Consider the following 19367-nt stretch of genomic DNA (forward strand, 5'->3'; position numbering starts at 1 on the left):
ACTGTTCAGAGTAGTATGTGCTTCATTGTATTTCAAAGTATGTCAAAGCTTGGACACTCAAAGCCTTGTTATAAATAAATGATGTTTTGCCTTGTCCATTCAGAGTGAACCGTATGCACATTATAAAACCGGGTGATGGATTATGTTTGAAGAACGTATTCTGCCGACATACAGACAACATCTAACTTAAGTTACTTGCAGTATTTTGTGCAAAAGTAGATATTAGGAAAAAAGAACACCATATAGCTTGCCCCTTGTTTATCAAATTCAAAAGATTCAAAATAATCTGTTGGGCATAGACTATTAGGTGCATTATAAATTGGATTTCTGTATACTGAAAAAGTACTGAAAATTCTTATTGTGGCCTGTGAAGTCCTAAGCAGGAATAGAGAAAGTACCAGCACTATGACTGCCTTGTGGCATTTCTCAGCCTACCCTCAGAAGAGTCTTAGAAGCAAATAGACATTTTAATGTTATAGAATCATAGAATCATTTAGGTTGGAAAAGACCCTTGGGATCATCAAGTCCAACCATCGACTCCACTCTACAAAGTTCTCCCTTACACCATATCCCCTAACGCCACATCTAAACGACTCTTAAACACATTAAGGGACGGTGGCTCCACCACCTCCCTGGGCAGCCTATTCCAGTGTCTGACCACTCTTTCCGTGAAGAATTTTTTCCTAATGTCCAGCCTAAACCTACCCTGCTGCAGCTTGAACCCATTCCCTCTTGTTCTATCGCTAATTACCTGTGAGAAGAGACCAGCACCAGCCTCTCTACAATGTCCTTTCAAGTAGTTGTAGAGAGTGATGAGGTCTCCCCTCAGCCTCCTCTTCCTCAGACTAAACAGTCCCAGCTCCTTCAATCGCTCCTCATAAGATTTATTCTCCAGGCCCTTCACCAGCTTCATTGCCCTCCTCTGCACTCGCTCCAGCACCTCAATATCTCTCTTGTATTGAGGTGCCCAGGACTGGACACAATACTCAAGGTGTGGCCTCACCAGTGCTGAGTACAGGGGGACAATCACCTCCCTCCTTCTGCTGGTCACGCTATTTCTAATACAAGCCAGGATGCCATTGGCCCTCTTGGCCACCTGGGCACACTGCTGGCTCATGTTCAGCCGCTTGTCAATTAGAACCCCCAGGTCCTTTTCTGCCAGGCAGCTCTCCAGCCACACTTCCCCAAGCCTGTAGCGATGCATGGGGCTGTTGTGGCCCAAGTGCAGGACCCGGCACTTGGCCTTGTCGAAGCTCATTCCATCAGTATTGGCCCATCAATCCAATCGATCCAAGTCTCTCTGCAGAGCCTCCCTATCCTCATGCAGATCAACGCTCCCGCTTAACTTGGTGTCATCTGCAAACTTACTGATGATACACTCTATGTCCTTATCAAGATCATCAATAAAGATATTAAACAGAAATGGTCCCAACACTGAGCCCTGAGGAACACCACTGGTGGCCAGTCATCGTCCATCCAGCCAGTGCTTGATCCAGCAGACTGCATGCTCATCCGGGCCTTGATCAGCCAGTTTTTCCATGAGAATTCTATGGGGAACAGTGTCAAATGCTTTTCAAAAGTCTAGGTAGACAACGTCCACAGCCTTTCCCTTATCCAATAATCTGTCATCTTGTCATAGAAGGAGATCAGGTTCATCAGGCAGGACCCGTCTTTTATAAACCCATGCTGACTAGGCCTGATCCCCTGCTTGTCCATTATATGACTTGTAATGGCACTCAAGATGATCTGCTCCATGACCTTCCCTGGCACCGAGGTCAGACTGACAGGTCTATAGTTTCCTGGATCCGCCTTTCTGCCTTTCTTGTAGATGGGTGCTACATTTGCTACCCTCCAGTCCATTGGGACCTCCCCAGTTAGCCATGACTTCAGGTAAATAATGGAAAGTGGCTTGGCGAGCATGTCTGCCAACTCTTTCAGCACTCTTGGATGTAACCCATCCGGTCCCTCTATGGGGGGGTGCACTTGTGCGCATCCAAGCGGTGTAGCAGGTCACTGATCACTTCCTCTTTAACTGTGATGACCTTGTTCAGCTTCCCCTCCCTGTCTCCTAGCTCACGAGGCTGGGTGCCCAGGGAACAGCTAGTTCCACTGCTAAAGACCGAGGCAAAGTAGATGTTGAGTACCTCAGCCTTTTCCTCAGCCTTTGTGACTATGTTTCCCTCTGCATCCAATAAGGGAGGGAGATTTTCCCTAATCCTCCTTTTGTTGTTAATGAATTTATAGAAACATTTTTTGTTATCTTTAACGGCTGTAGCTAGATTGAGCTCGAACTGCACTTTGGCTCTCCTAATTTTCTCCCTGCATGGCTTCACTACATCTTTATATAGTCTTCATGAGAGACCTGCCCCCTCTTCCAAAGGTCATAGACTGTCCTTTTGTTCTTGAGGTCCAGCCAAATGTCCCTATTTAGCCAGGCCGGTCTCCTTCCCCACCTACTTGTTTTTCGACACATGGGGACAGCCTCCTCCTGTGCCTTTAAGACTTCTCTCTTGAAGTATGTCCAGCCTTCCTGGGCTCCTATATCCTTCAGGGCAGCCTCCCAAGGGGTTTTGTCAAGCAGTCTTCTGAACAGGTCAAAGTTTGCCCTCCAGAAGTCTAAGGTGCCGGTTTTACTAACCTCTCTCCTTGTTTCTCCAAGAATCAAAAACTCAATCATCTCATGATCACTGTGCCCTAGACGGCCACCAACCTTTACTTCCCCCATTATAAAACAGTGCAAGAGATACTTCCATATGGGAAATATTGGTGAGAAGGCTTATGTTCTGTGCTACGATCTAATTGAAATAATACTATTTACCTTTATGTTCTTAATTTATAAATCTTAAAGTATTTTAAGATTTCATATCTATTTTGCAAATAAGAAAACTGAGACACATATTTGTTGTTGCTTTCCTGAAAAAGTAGATCAGAAGCATGACTGGAATCAGAATGCAAGCATGCTGAATAGTAGACCAGTGCTTCTTGGATCACACTAAATGCAGGAGACTAACATAGCACTGAACTGCAGTCCTTTAAAGACATCAAACACTACTCTTTAGCTTTAAGTCCGCGTCTTTCCCTTTTCCAAGCATTGTGACTGTACAACTGAGATTTCTCTCTGGATCATTAAGCTGCAGACTGGAAACTGCAAGTCAGCAGATTCTGTAATTTAAAGTTTCTGAATGGACAAAAGCTCATTAGATATGTAAAGACAAAGCTGACAGCTAAAGAATATCAGCAAATAAAAGTAAGAAGAGTAAGAACTTAAAAAAAAAAGGGAGAAAGAACTTTGGGTAAAGGAATGAAAACCAATTTGGACTTTCAAAGCATTAAAGTGAACTAGGAGCACACATCCTACTGACACTCCTTTGGTTTAAAACTCACATACCTAATTTGCTACCTCAGTTAGCAGCTCCTGAAATAATTGGAAAAGATTAGGAGAGAAGAGTCATCCTATTTAGTTTCATCGGAAAGGAATCTAGGTCAACTGCTCTTAGACTGCTCTGTGATGTGAACCAAAACTGTTCACACCATGGACTGGGGACAATGGGGAGATCTGCTTCATCATACTTCTGACTGGAAGTTACATCCCAGTGCAGATGCACCCTTTCTCTGCGTATTCAGGTCAAGCAAAATCCTCGTTAATGACACTGAAGGAAGAGCCAGCTTCCGTCACTTTTAAGACAACTTGGATTAGTTCTTTTACCAGTAGCAGAACTATTTGCAAAATACAGAATCACAGAATGGTTGAGGTTGGAAGGGATCTTTGGAGGTGATCTCATCCAACCTCCCCTTCTCAACAGGGCCATCTAGAACCAGTTGCCCAGGACAGTGTGCAGACGGCTTTTGAATATCTCCAAGAACGGAGACTCCACAACCTTTCTGGGCAACCTGTGCCAGTGCTCGATCACGCTCACAGTAAAAAAGTGTTTCCTGATGTTCAGAGAGAACCTCCTGCATTTCAGTTTGTGCCCGTTGCCTGAGTTCCTGTCACTGGGCACCACTGGAAAGATCCTGACTCTGTCCTCTATGACCCCTCGCTTTAGGTATGTACATGCATTAATAAGATCCCCCCTGAGCCTTCTCTTCTCCAGGCTGAACAGTCCCAGGTCTCTCAGCCTTCCTTCATAGAAGAAATGTTCCAGTCCCTTCATCATCTTTGTGGTCCTTGTTGGATTTTCTCCAGTCTGTCCATGCCTCTCTTGTACTGGGGAGCCCAAAACTGTATGCAGTACTCCAGGTGTGGCCTCACCAGTGATGAATAAAGGGGAAGAAAATGAATGAATGAAGAAATTAAGAAGGAAATTAATGTCTAAGGTTGGTCTTTAGTGTTAAGGAAAAGACATTTTACCACTCGTCTGTTCTGAGGTGAGCATATCTGAAAGTTACTGTAATGTAGAATTTTCTTTTTTTCTTTGCCTCTTAGGGCAAAGTAGAGACAAACATAAAAAACAATCTTAAATCAGCAGAATGAAACAAACTTCGATCTTGAATAGTCAAGCTTGGCAGCCTATGTTAAGTGCAATGACAATTTCCAAGGTATCTCAGACCTCTAGACCGCCCAGGTCCGTTTCCTAAAGGCCATCTTAGCAACTTCAACTACATGCTGATAGCTCTGAGGCAGAACAAGGAATTTACAGGCATGTTTGTTCTGCGCACTGCAGCTAGACATGGAGATATGCGAACTAGTTACACTGTGGTATGTAGAGCAGACACATCTTGAGTATTTCAACTGGATTCTTTTTCTGTTTTCAGAAAAAAAGCCGCTAGTCACCATGTTTCTATAGTGGGATGATTTATTACTATTATTCATCGATGGCTAGAGGTTTTTTCCATTATACTTGAAAAGTATTGATTTTGCTGAATTTACTACAAATTCACAGTAGTAAAGGAGGTCAGAATTTCACCTGATGAGGGCAGAATCTGTGATATTCTATATGTATAAGCAACCATGAATAATTTTTATCTTTTGGATATAATATTGAGCTCTATACTTAATGTAAATTGATGTAAAACAAGGTAATAAAAACCCTTCTATTGTCTTACAGATCTCATTCAATATACTACACTTTCTAACTCTGAAACTATGGCACTTTTAGACATTGTCCTTTTCTGAGTTGATACTGCAATCTCTGATACATTGTATAGTGTTTTTCTAATTTAAACCAGATTTGAACTCCCGTATTTAGAGATCAAATGTTAATATGTTAACCTAATTCATTACAATGCCCCCAATATATTGAACTTAAATATTTCCCAGGTTCTTTGTTTTTATTAGATGGAGGTTTAATGTTCTCATTATGATCTAATACTCACAAGAGGGATCAGTGATGAAATAAGACTAATAAGGCAAATTGTACTCTTTAAATGAACACAACACAGGAAGGTGAAATTAATTTTTTCTTAGATGTTTAGGTTATAATGGAAGATATTTCTTGTATTGGTACATATAAATTATTTGTCACGTTATGCTAATTGTTTTAGCCAAAGGTATTTTTGAGCTTCAAACTAGACCAAAGTTTGTGAATAACCAGCTGGTGCCTAAAGGAATAAATCCACTACTTTCTGGAGAAGAGACCCAATAGCCTCCTATGTGCCCTTGTTTGCTAGCTAAATTTGTACCAGATGCTGAGACAAACTCTGGCTTAGGAAATAATGCCTGGAAGTAAGCCAGATGAGAGGATAAAAATGTAGGCAGGAACTTTTACTAACCCTTTACCTTGAAAGTTCCACCATAAAGTTCTCTTAATATAAAAAAGCAGTAAACTAACTTAGAAATTACAGTAAATTATATTCTTACATTAATAATATTATAATTCTTTATGTAATAGGCCATAATCATAAGTATTTAGGAAGTTACTTTCCAATCCATTCTTTTTAAGCTGGTTTATTTCCTTCTAAAACCCCATGAAAACTTGGAGAAAGTATAATTATTTAGCTTTACAGGATTCACACACTGGATGAGGGAATCTTGATAAGAAAGCTAAATACAAATAAGCACGTTGATGAACTCCAGATGAGGAGCATATCATGTTTTATCTACATAAGAGCCAGTGGTGGAAGACATTCAGAAAAATCTGCTTAGTATACATTTTCTTAATCAAGAGAATCAATGTGCTGCGTCTTGTTACATTAATTCTTTACCCTCTAAGAAATCACGGGTTATAGGGAGAAAAAAGGGAGTGGGGGAGAAAGAGCAAGAGAGATTGTATTTACCTGAAAATTCCTGGATTTGAGAATCTTCTACTTCAAACAACAACTCATCATGAATCTGGGCAATTAACCTGAAAAATTTCAGAGACTTTAACATATGCAAGAAATTTCTGACAGTGCTTTCCATTCTTATCATCCATTAATTCTCACTTGCACAATGGATATGTTAAAGTGAAAATAAACATCCTAAGAAAATGAGAAAATCATTAATGGAGTTAAAAGGATTGGCACCCACTTACTCTGAAAACATAAAGGCCATGGTCGTAAATTCAAACTGTGCTTACTAGCTTATAAATGTCATTCAGGGATTTGATGATGTGACAAGGTATTACTTAAAACCAATGTAATTTGCAGAAAATTGCAAGAAATTACAGAGACAGGCTATGTTTTGTTAATATAGCTTGTTTTTTTCAAGTTGAGCTGGAATAAATGTGGTTGCAAATGGGTGGTTTTACTAATGCAAATTAGGTCAATAGTAAGAGTATTTGGCTCACTGGTATACCAATATTAACTCCTAGTTGGCTTGAGTGACTTGAGTCCTTTCCAGGATATAATCTTTTCACTTAAGTGTAAAGTAGGTGTCCTCATGCAGTCAAACAAGTGGGCTGAGGAATGAAAATGTAGGCATACATACACAACCTGATCTGTTGCCTCTGGATGGTTGCCTTCCTAAGGACAGAGCGTACAGCTGAAAGCAGTAAGATCTTGAAAGCCACGCACCTACACATACCTGAGCTCTTCAGTTAGAGCTGTTTTGTAATGAATTTATACTGCTGCTTTGTTTTTCTTTGTCTGTATTAGTTCTAAATCAATAGGTCTCTTGCATATGGACTGTGACTTGATTGTTCGGTGCTTACAGGAATAGCAGCCTAAATTGTCGGTTTGGGTGTAAAAGTACTTTCACAACAGAAATAACTGTATTCGATTGAATCAAGTCCACGGCAGAATAGATACAATTTAACACATAGAATCCCTGCGCGTAGTTCTCACTCAGGAAGCAAAAATACTGCATATCTGATTAGACTGTATTCCCACTAGGTTTATTTTTTACTTCTTTAAATATTGTAGCTGGGAGTCTTAAGTCATGAAACTGTACCACCTATTTCCAAATTGCTTTGCAATTTTTATATAACATTTAAATTAAATGGCCATTGTACGCTTTTCTTAACACCTAGTATTTATTCAAGTAAATAATTCTTTACAAATGGCTGAAACGTCAATATGGTTACTACTTATAACTTTTCACAGCTTTCAGGAAAATATCCTAAGATAGTTTCACACTGCCTTAAATTACAATGTGACATTGACTAACAGTGTGGTGAGCTCTAATAATAGATCTTAAATTATTAGTCACTTACAACACAGTCAGAAGCAGAGTGAAACAGATTAACATATTTCTAATAGGAAATTGGGACACGGGATACAAAAAGAAATAGATGAAAAGACCAGGATCATCTGTAGCAAGAGAATACAGTTACATGAAAAGTTATAATTTCTAATGCAAGTAAATTAATTAAAGCAAGAGATTGGTCATAATCATTGAAATGACTTGTAAAAAGATATAAAACAGAAAGAACTATGAAAATTAAATAGGAATATACTGTGAATCAATGGAATAAGTGAAAATAATTGCATTGATTAAACCAGTGCAATAAAAATGTGATAGACTGGTTATTATTTGTACCAGAGCAGCGTCTCATGCCTTCAGTGAGGATTAGAGTGCCATATATTGTGAATATTTGGTAAGGAAAAATCCTTTCTTAAAAAAACTCACAATGTACATTAAAAATTTTATCATAAATTTATCAGGATTTAGGAATGGAGGAAAAAGAATTGGATTTTCAAAACCATTCAGCATCGGATCAACTGATCACCTCATCTCCACACTAAAAGTAACACCATGTTCAGGAGGAGCAGGGTTGGACCAAAGATCAGTGCTACCTTACATGAGCCAGAAAACCAGTGGAAGCAATGTGAACTGAACTAAAAATTTCTGGCTGGACACCGCAATAGACTTGACACAACTCTACGTGCTCCAGTTCATCTACCAAAAGCAGCACAGCTATTTTAGCTTGGTTCTCCATCTGGGCTAAAGGACCCTGTTTCTCAAAGCTTATCATCCTGAACAGCACATCCTATCAGCTCGGTTATATTGCCAGTTAACTGAGGCACTGCACAGTTGCAGAATTACATCTACCCCATCTTAAACATCTAGTGACTAATTTGAAGTTCAGGACAATATTCTGTCTGCTAAAATACAGAACCAGAAGTTAGCATTGCTGGTTCTCTGTCTAGCTCTGTTACTTTCCTGCTAAGCAGTGCACATTCAATTACAAAATGGGGATAATATTTATCTCAGATATGTGAGATCTAAGAAATAAGTACTTCTAATACACTTCTATTCTGAAGGAAGGACAAGTTTTAATTAACATTAAACATGATTTCCTAGCTTGATGCTGAGAAGTGGTATAATATACGCTGCTTCCTCCTTAATGTTCATCAAACAAGTTAGATTTTTTCTTTATGATCTCTTATCTCTTCTTCTTATCCATCTCACATCAACTTCATGGGTTCTGCTCTCACAGGTTTACAGTACGAGGCCACCTGCATTTTTTTCAGGGTTGTTAAATTAATAATACTTGCATGCAATATACTGTTCCACAGAAGGAAGCCTTCAATTTGACATCAATACAGATGAAAGAAAAAATCAAAGCAATTTATACATTCAAAACTCATAGCTTTCACCATTCCAGTGCATGCACCCACACACCCATTGCACACCTTGAGTAAAAGAAGTTTGAAAAAACCCTACACTTCTGCTTAATAGCTGAATTGAATCATCTTCACTTTGATGGAATAGTGAAATAGCAAGCTCCTCTCATTATCTCTTGCTAAAAGGTATGGTAAACTAGAGTAGAAACTGCAAACCAGGCAGAGACTAGTATTTTTCTTGTTCTACGGATGAAAAGAATACATTTGATTTACAAGCTAATATTTTATTAACTATTTTCTTGATTGCCTGCAGATTAGGCATAGTTTTTGATGAGTACACACATGATTTCTTTTACTGAGAAACGTGACCTAGACCCAAGTATGACTGTGGCGTGGCATGGAGATACTGCTACAACCTGCACCTTCAAATGCAGAAGTATTTCTGTGATTGCCAGTCCGAACTTGGCTTTTGACATCAGTTTAGTGTGCTCAGCACACAACATCTTTCTTAAACTATTATGCTGCACTATACAATTTTAAAAAGAAAATCTTTTTCATTCTCTTCAACACTAGAGTCATCATTCTTCCAGTTTCCTATGAAACAACACAGAGACTAAACTCCTCAGGCCTTCAATAGATCCACCCAGTTATCATTACTATATCATAATGAGATCATTGACTTATATGTGCCAAAACAATTTAAACTGCCATCAAGAGATTCTTTTTCATAGTATTCTATTTATGAAGTCATATTGCCTCCTTAGAGTATATTTTTTCCTAGTATCAGGCCAGTTTGTCTAATATAAGAACAAATGAGATTTTGTTTGTTAACTGTAAAGCAATATATTCCAGATCTGGACCTCTCTCTTCTAAAGTATAGAATTGCACCTTTTTCCATGACTACTTCAAATGCGTTGCCCAGAAATAAGTACACTATTGAACTGACTTCAACAAAACAGCTATTACCTTATTGGTGAGCAACTGTATTTCTTTACCATTAAAGGAAACAACATTTTGTCTAAACTGCAAACAAGAGCGCCGTTGTATGACATGCTGCAGACTCGATTGTAGGAATATCCCATAGAAGAGGCCAGTGTAGGGTAGGGGAAAAAAAGACAAGATCATCGTAAGTCTTTCTCAGAAGCTGTTTTTTAACAGCCATTTGCAGTGTTTCAGGCCATTACAATGTGCCAAGAGATGCTGAAACTAATTAAATTCTTGCTCCTCCTGTTGTCAAAGGACTAAGGTAGGGTCTGACTTAGATATTCTGAATGGACATCTGGAAAACCCCAACTCTATGCATTAATTTTGCAGGGGTGCCACCTCCTGAAAAAGCTACCTACATTGGATACCTGAAGTTAGACATAGAATAGCCCTCTTCACATTTTTGTGATACATTTTTCTACCACCAGGGAAATTTTTACTGCTGTTAACAACACTTCAAAGGCATAACATTGTCTAGTTTTCCAGACTTGTCTGCACAAAGATAATATGAAATATAAACCATCAATGAATTCCTACAGACTAACTGTCAATTAATTTACTCCATTGTTTGGTAGCAGGCAATTTGGACCCACCACATGCCCCTTCCAGATCTCTCAAAACTCACCTTAATCTCAATTACTGTCTCTATTCACTTCCTCACCACAGCCCCTGACACTCCCATGGGAGATCTAACTAAGCACAAGCAGCACGAAGAAAGGGAATGAGACAGGGTAAGCCACATGTGTAAGGTGCTAAATATATTGCTTAAAGAATATCTGAGAGGAGCTCACATATTACATTGAGTTGGCTGATTTAAGAGTTTGAACAGAAAATAAATAAAAATAAGGTTTAAAATTGGGTAACTGTGAAGCTTTAAATAAGAGGGTCCGAGTGTTATGCATAATACAGTTGGACTCAATGATCTTAAGGGTCTTTTCCAACCTAATCGATTCTATGATTCTATATGGAATTAGAGGCATCTTATTCTGACTAAGAACCAGGCTGTCAGACTGGTTCTAAAATAGTTTTAAGATGCTTCCTGTTGGTTAGCTCTACATCTTCAGAAAAAAAAATGCTGTGGCACCATCAGGTTGTCTGAACTAGAGTACTCAAGTGTAAAATTTCCATGAAAAATTACACATTTTATTTCTAATTCAAAGACATGCTGAGAATTAAATCATAACTGAACAAGAGATTTCCTAAGCTAAAGGATTCTCTTTGGAGAAGGAGCAAAAATATGAGTTATTTGAAATCCACCATTGCTTATTTGTTTGAGTAAAAATTCTAGTTAAACTTCAAAAAAATCCTATATTACATTACTTAAGAGCATAAGACAATGTTAAGTTTTTACATAGGTACAATAAAAATGTATAAACATAAGAAAAGTTACTAAAAGCATGCCACGTTAAAAAGGGTATTAATGATTACTTGATATCACAATAAACATTTAGAAATACTTTAAAAAGCCAGGTCATTTTCTATTCACACTTCTTTTTCTTCTTATTTAAAAAAGCACTATGTCCTTGATCGTTGAAATTAATACCATTTTTGGATACAACGGTATCAGATTTTAAATCCCAAATATTAATATCCTTGTCTGTCATCCTGTCATCCCCTTTTTTGATGACTAAAATAATCATCCAACTAGTAACATTACATTTTTTCATTTTGAATTTGAAACCTGTAAAAGCATAGCGTGAGACTTCAAAACTGCAGATAGGAGACTACATGGTTAAGAGCTTTGTACATTATGTTAAGCTTAAAAAAATTCCCAAAAGAGCATAAAACCTGTTAAGTGGTTAGGAAAAAATGATAAAAAGAATAAGACATTTTGAAATTAGATAAATGAGCTAATATGAAAAAAATAACAAATGGAAAGATGTTTTATGTTCTGTAGCTGAAAAACAATAACTTAATGACTTGAAATTTTGAGAAATTCACACTTAATAAATTTGTATTTAATAAAACAAAATATTGGTTTAAAAGGTGTGTAATGAAACACATTGCTAGAAAAAGCCAGAATGGTTGCTCATGTAACAAACTCTTGTATGGATTTCAAGAACAGTTAGAAATGATGACATACAATGATTTTGGGGGGAGACTTTTAAATGTTCTGTTTCAGAACTTAGACTTGTTCCCACAATCAGTGCAAGATGAAAATCTGCAGACAGACAGGCTATCCTACTACAAATCTTACATCTTCCTTCTGAAGCATCTGCTGCTGGCCACACTCAGCAGTAAAGGACCAGATGGATGTTGGATCCGATTCTTCTTAGAAATCTCTATGTTCCCTACACTGAAACTGTATTAATTTTTTTTCTGATATGACTAATACTACCTGTTATTTAATTGTCTCACGGTTTCCCCCAGAACCACAGAGATTCCAGTGGAAAGAAGGCCTACTAAGTTGTCACATAACTAAGGAACAAGGTTATGATAATTTTGTAACATTTTGTAGATTTTTCAAGTTTCTTTTGAAGCTGCATCTATAAGTATTTCTAATGAGGTAGTATAAAAGCTATAATTTAAGATATATCATGCCTGAAGAGACGTTACCTGCATTAACTTTAATCTCTCTCTTTCAGTGTTTCCATAATAAAGACCAAGATATTTTAACATTTTAACTATAAAAATTCATCTAACTTGCAAAATTTTCTTTCTCAGCGGCTACATCATGAAGAGCAGGAAGTTGAACAGATGGTTAATTAAAGAGAATACAACTTTTCGCGTGTACCCAAAGTGTTTTAAAACATACCAATGTAAAAGGTGACCTACAAAACGTTTTTATAAATGAAAACTATTTATTTGTGTTGAACGATCCACATAAAGGAACACTGAAAAACCTGCTACATCACGAATGTCCTTTTTGGCTGTGATATTTAAGCATATTAAATATATTTAGCTTTTTCTATAAAGAATAAATCATTCTGACTTGTTCTGGCTCACTATGCATGAAGTGTTCAGGTAACAGTTCACCATCTTGTGCATACATGCAAAATACTGCTTTGAATGTTTGAGGAAATTAATAATTTTGCTAAGTCACAGCATGCCTAGAAACACAATGTTATTTCGTCACTTTGGGAAGCAGAGAGCTACATACTGCACTGGGACAGCAGCTATGGAGAGCTCAGTCATTTCTGACATAGCATATGATCTAGGATGTTTCGTTCTGCTACTGAAACAAGAGCATATGTCTGTGAAACAAAAATCTTTTTATCCTGGATAACTGCTACAGAAAAAAACAGGATTAAAAACAATTATTTAATTCCTGAAGAAACAGATAAAGGGACATAAGATTTATGCCCAGAATTAAAGAAAATCCTTACATACAGCAACAGCATTAAGCAGTTCACTGAATGTATTTGGTTGAAGCTATAATGTAATCAAGAAGTTGGTTTTATTAGTATATCCTTTTGTATGAATCTGAGAAATGATAAGCGATCAGTAAAGCGCTAATGCTTGAATCCCTACACACCTTACAAAAATGCCTCTAGATTCTTGTGTCTACTTAAAACTGAAGCCACTTCCAACAAATGAATCATTTGTGATTTACCACATAATTTGCATCCGAAAAAAATCCAGGTCACATAACACAATGATTGTTCCTGGGACGATTAGGGCTGTTTCTAACTAATTTAGCTATCTGTGAAGAAGCAAGCTGCATTTACAGTTCACCAACTCAGAAAATCATTAGGTTGACTGAAGTGTGTGTTCCTTGAGGAAGACATACAAAACCTCCAACATCCATTGCTGTTGAAAAGCAGCTGAGACCAAGCAAATAAGATCATGGCTTTTCCTTTCATTTGCTTGTGATTACTCCTTTTCGGACCATTCATTTATATCTGCCCTGTTGCTGAACCTGTGTCTTTAACTAGGCTCCGGACACGCTAAGAACTAAAGCTGTGTGTTTGTGGCACTGGTCCAGTGCTGAAGGAACAATAAATTGGTGAGAAAGCAGAACTGCTGGATTCACACCAAATTACTCAGTAGTTCCGTAGACTTGTTAAATTTAATTTGCATGTTTTTGGGATATTATCATCTTTAATGACTTTCTGAGAAGTCCATGTAGCACCAGGTAGACTTTGGGTAACATCAGTGCATCTTCAGCTTACGAAGTGATGTATAGGCAGCAATTCTTCCACAATTTGCCAGCATCCTCCTTTCTTCCCAAGTTTCCACGTGTCTGCCACTGCAATGACGTTTTAAACACTGAAAAGAACTACCACTGTCCATCTGAGTTCACCAAATACCTTTCCACTCTCATCAACTCAATAAATCTTTCTTTCAGCTGCTACTAAATGCCTCGATCTCACTTCAGAAGTTTCTTTGCTATCAACTGCCTGTAGGAAACATTGTGTGGAGGTTCTGTGAATTGTATCAGACAGGTAAAAGCTGGCACTTGAATAATTTATGTCAGCAGCACATTTTCAGTAAGTAACATGGCCATCAGCAGCAGAACAGTATCTTCACAGAGATCTAGGTAAATATGGAGGAATTCTGAAGAAATAATTTTGATTACTCATCAGTGCCACACAAAATGCAGAGATGTTAACACTGACGCCAGTAGCTAACCCATACTAATATCAGTTCCTTATCACATGCTACTGTGTCCCATTTTGGTAAAATTCTTTCCAAGTAATGAATTGACGTTTTATTGTCAACAGCACAAGTCGCTAGGCTGGCATTTGAATTAAAAGATGAAGAAATACAAAAAGAAAAATGAGACTGCTAGTTGACAGAACAACCATTGATCAGTCACAGTGAGAATATATTGTTTCATCAAGAGGGCCTCTCTGATGAAGCACCATGAAAAGGTAGCTTGATTACCTTTCCCCAACTTCCATATACAATATCACGTATGCAAACAATAGCTGAAAATCGACTGACTACTAGTCCTACAAAAATGAAGTTTCATACCGTTGGGCGAGAGCTTGCTAACAGCTGAACAGCTTACAGTGTATGAAAAATGAATGCAGTAGTGTCACTGGAGATGGCTGCAAACACACCTGCAAATTAACACTAAAAACTGTAAGACCTTATCTAGAATTTACTTTTTCTATTTCCAAGGTAAGGAAGACAAAATGCTGAGAGTTAGCCACTACTTGCCTATGCCTTATAGGAGATACTGTCTCCCAGTGTAAACCTGGGGTTCATAATCACTTCTAAAGCATATATAAAAAATATTTCTCTTTGATATGCTGTTCAAAGTGAAAACCCTGTTTCCAAAATTAAAAGTTCTAATAGGAAAAAAAAAACAACCTCACATGGAGGTGAAGATCGAATAAAAGATAGTAGTGTGCTATCTATGGAATGAATATGATCTGATGTGATGATAATAGGAGATTGATTATATTTTTCATTTTGGAAGAGCTACTGTGCATTCCTACTGCTACAACAACAGCACCAATTATGTATACACTTCCTTTTAACAATATTTTTCAAAGTGCTTTACAAAGGATGTTAGGATCATTATCCTGTCTTGACTGATAAGAAAATCAAGAAACAGACCACTGAAAAAATAACTAACTGAATGTCACCTGGCAGACAAGTGGAAACACAAATTTTCAAGTTTCAGTCCTGTATTCTTTTGGCAAGACCACAATGATGCTTTCAAATGTCACCGCCCAACCAGGTGAGTGTTCACAGAATGTATAAAGGCATTGATTGTACTTTCCTGACAAGCCTGGCTTGTAAGCACCTACTGAATATTACAGCAAGGAGCCATTAGTGACTATTAAAAGATTCTCCTTTAGCAAAGCCATCCAATTGTTAATGGTTGGCCAGAGTTCAAAATTACAGTTTGAAACAGTCTGTCTCTTTTAGGTGCCCTTGCAGTCTTGGTCTTTGCCAGCTGTGACATTTGTGATAGGAATAAGAAGGATAGGCCCTGACGCTTTTCTGATGTCTGGTGTAGCCATTCCCCTATGCTTTCACAACACAACGAAATTCAACGTGTAAATCTTCAATACTTCCTCATGTCTATGACCTTCTTAGCCATTTGGTGACACTACTTCTTTAAAAGAAATAGTTTTGAGAAAGGACAACCCCAGTAAAATTTTCTGTTGAGAGAAGAAAACATTCACGAGCTTTATCAGACACAGCATTAGTTGCAAAAAACGTTGGCATTTCTCAGAATTAAAACAAACTGCTAGTTATTGAACCTAAAGATCAGTGTGCTAGGTAGGAACTGCAGAACGGAGTACGTTCTTTGCCCTCTCACCACCTCCGCTTGCTTCCTCCATTAAAGACTGTTGGTTGCTTGTCCTGGAAGGCAGCTGTTTTATTGCTAATCTAACTCCAAGCTACACCTGCTACAGAAATTTTCAACCAGGCCACAGCTGACAGAATTTGGTCTCTTCGTACAACTCAGGCAGCAGCAAGAACTATAATCAGTGCAGAGAATCTGCCCCAAAATGTACAATATGTTACAGTACATCATCCAACATTTAATACATAAATGCATGCCGTATCTCCACCTAAGAACCGTTTCTCATTTCAGATTTGTACTAGTGGGCCACATATTTCCTTTTTTTTTTGGTAATAATTCAACAGTATTTTGCTCAAAAAGTTGCAAGAACACTTAAGAGTGTTACTCAGAACAAGTTTTATTTTTGGCATAGGAGTGACTCTACCCTTGAATTCAACACATGGAATTTATATTTGTAATTAGAAATTACATTTTGAAACATTGATCAAGTAAAGCAACACTGCTGTGTGTAAATGACACACACACATACACAGGGTATTTACAGGATTAGATATTACACGTAATTGTAAGGTATGTTTGGAAGGCCAAACCCTGTTACTTTGTGGTGACCTAAACTCCCACGGAAGTCCTTAATACATGATTGCTACAGCTAAGTGTTTATGATTTCCCCTTCTGGATGTCAACAGCAACACTGATGTTCTGCACTACCTGCTACCTCTGCTTTTATCAAAAGCAAAAATTCATGTTCTAATGGATTGTTTACTACAGCATTACAAAATATGAGAACACTTGTTTGGGTTTTTTCCTGCAAGTTTGCCTTCAAAGTATCTTTCTACTGCAGCAAATAAAAATGCTCACTAACTCCCTGCACCATCCCCCTCCATCCTTTATTACAGTAAAAGTAGACTTCGTTATTTCTGCTTGTGGCGTAAAAATCTTGAGGACATTCTGTGATCTCCCACCCAACTATGAGCAGTCACAACAGAAGAGAAGCATGATGATCTAGCTTTTCTTTAGCAAGGGAAAGCAATCTATACGGAAAATAAAAAATGTTCATTTATTTTGTTTGAGCACTAGTTTCCTGATTCCTGTTTTTTTCCCAGACCATTGAATGTTCAATTCCCATTGTACAATAGACTCAAAATACAGGAAGGATATGATCAGTGGGCTTGATTTCAAAGATGTGGAACTACCACTGAACTAGATCTGACTGAGTTTAAATGGCCCCAGGGCACTTCATCGCCTTGGGGTGGATTTACAGATTCAAACATTTAAGCAAAAAGATATAACTTTGAATGTATAAAACCATCCCACAAGTCCTCACTTGTTAAAAGATTCAGAGGCATACATGATATTTCTACAGCTGTCTAAAATGCCACAAACGCATTAATTTCAACTAATTTTGTTTTTAAATCAAACAGTTTTGCAGTTATTCACTACTAACCTGGCTGTTAAAGTTGGAGAAATGACAACAGAGGTAAAAATCTCCACCATAGCCATTTTACAAAGATCAGCTGCAGATCCTATGAAAGAACGTGATATGTTTTTAATTTAAAGCATGCAGAAGGAAAATGTTCTTCTTGGAACTATGGTATAGGAATGAAAAACATCTGAAGATTCTGAATTATGAGAATTTGCAAAACTAGCAGATTCAATTCATGTAATACACGAAACAGATTATAAGATTAATAAATAAAAAACTAAATGACTAAAAAATGATTAAAATATTTTTTCTAAGATATGATGTTTAGATATATTTTAATAAATATTTTATATAAATAGTTTAAGAGAAAATAATTATATCCTTCTGGTTGATTTTATCACAATTATAAATAAGAAATAAAAGAAAATAAATAAATAAATAAAGTAAATGGTTTACTCCATGCAATTCAGTAGAGCTAAATGATAACTGAAGAATATTAAGCTGTACATCGGTAAAGACTATTGAACTGGGAAATATTCAAAAACAGAATAAGCACCATGAAAGAACTGTGGAAAATCCAGTTGTAGAAAGTTAAAGCTGGAACTCTACGTTCCTCTCAATATTGTCATGCATCAGAAGTCTTCTGCTATCAGTTGCTGCCGCCATAACCAAAACACAAACTGCTTAAATTAATTAGACTATTAGATATAATTATAAAACACACACATACATATTATATATAAATATATATTAAACAGATATAAAACACATATTAAATGCAGTTAGTACACTGTGATAAAATGTTTTAGAATAATTTAGAAAGTTTTTACAGTCTTAAAATATTATCTAATAGCTGAAATCCCACAATTAAAAATATCTTTGTAGTCTAGAATGAATGTTTTATAAAATTTGGGAATACTGAATATTTTAGGTTTTAATCCTTGCTTCTTTACACCTTCTAATATTACATATTTTGAATAACAGCTACATTACAGAGACGGACTCTTTATGAGGGAGTGTAGTGATAGGACGAGGGGTAACAGTTTTAAACTGAAAGAGGGGAGATTTAGATTAGATATCAGGAAGAAATTCTTTATTGCAAGGGTGGTAAGACACTGGAACAGGTTGCCCAGAGAAGCTGTGGATGCCCCATCCCTGGAAGTTTTCAAGACCAGGCTGGATGGGGCTTTGAGTAATCTGGTCTAGTGGGAGGTGTCCCTGCCCAGGTCAGGGGGGTTGGAACTACATGATCTTTAGGGTTCCTTCCAACTCTAACCATTCTATGATTCTATGATTCTACTTTTCATCAGATTTGTCCTCCATGATTATTTGAACTGACAATGAAATATGACAATCTTATTATTGCAGCTACATATAGGTGAGCGTTTCGTAGACAGTCCTGTGATAGCTCTGCCTCAGCTCCAAGCTCTTTGGACAGATGGACATAAGCAAGTGCTGCTCAGAAGGCCATGTAGCTTTATTAATGCTACACTGTACACTCAGCAGGACTCGCTGTATTAGCTCAATATGTATGTGCCTTCAACTGGAGAGGGCTGCTGGCCAGCTGGATGGAAACCCAGGTAAACTGCACACAAGTCTCTGGAGAAGCTTGTACAGGCATGCCCAGTGTTACAAATGTGCCAGCTTTGCTGCAGATTTTATAAGGATACTTCTAAAATTCTACATTTGGGAGCTTAATAGTGCAAGGCAGACACCACTTGAGCACAACTAGTATTCAAGCAAGAGTATATATCAGAATTCTAGATCTGTATATATACTTGCAGAGCCAGTACTTAAATTCAGTTACTAATTATAAGAATTGTCAAA

General features: G+C 37.5%; 1 protein-coding gene across 1 annotated transcript in view; it reads right to left on the minus strand.

Moving 5' to 3' along the window:
* POLN (DNA polymerase nu) overlaps window positions 1-19367 on the minus strand; it is a 94556-nt gene that overhangs the window by 7933 nt on the left and 67256 nt on the right. Inside the window, exons 19-20 of the mRNA XM_074587392.1 lie at window positions 17562-17640; window positions 6217-6284 (exon numbers count right to left, since the gene is read on the minus strand). Of these exons, the coding sequence (XP_074443493.1) occupies window positions 6217-6284; window positions 17562-17640 (147 nt within the window). The remainder of the gene's footprint in view (window positions 1-6216; window positions 6285-17561; window positions 17641-19367) is intronic.

The sequence above is a fragment of the Larus michahellis genome, chromosome 5 (genome assembly GCF_964199755.1).
Source record: "Larus michahellis chromosome 5, bLarMic1.1, whole genome shotgun sequence".
NCBI lineage: Eukaryota > Metazoa > Chordata > Aves > Charadriiformes > Laridae > Larus > Larus michahellis.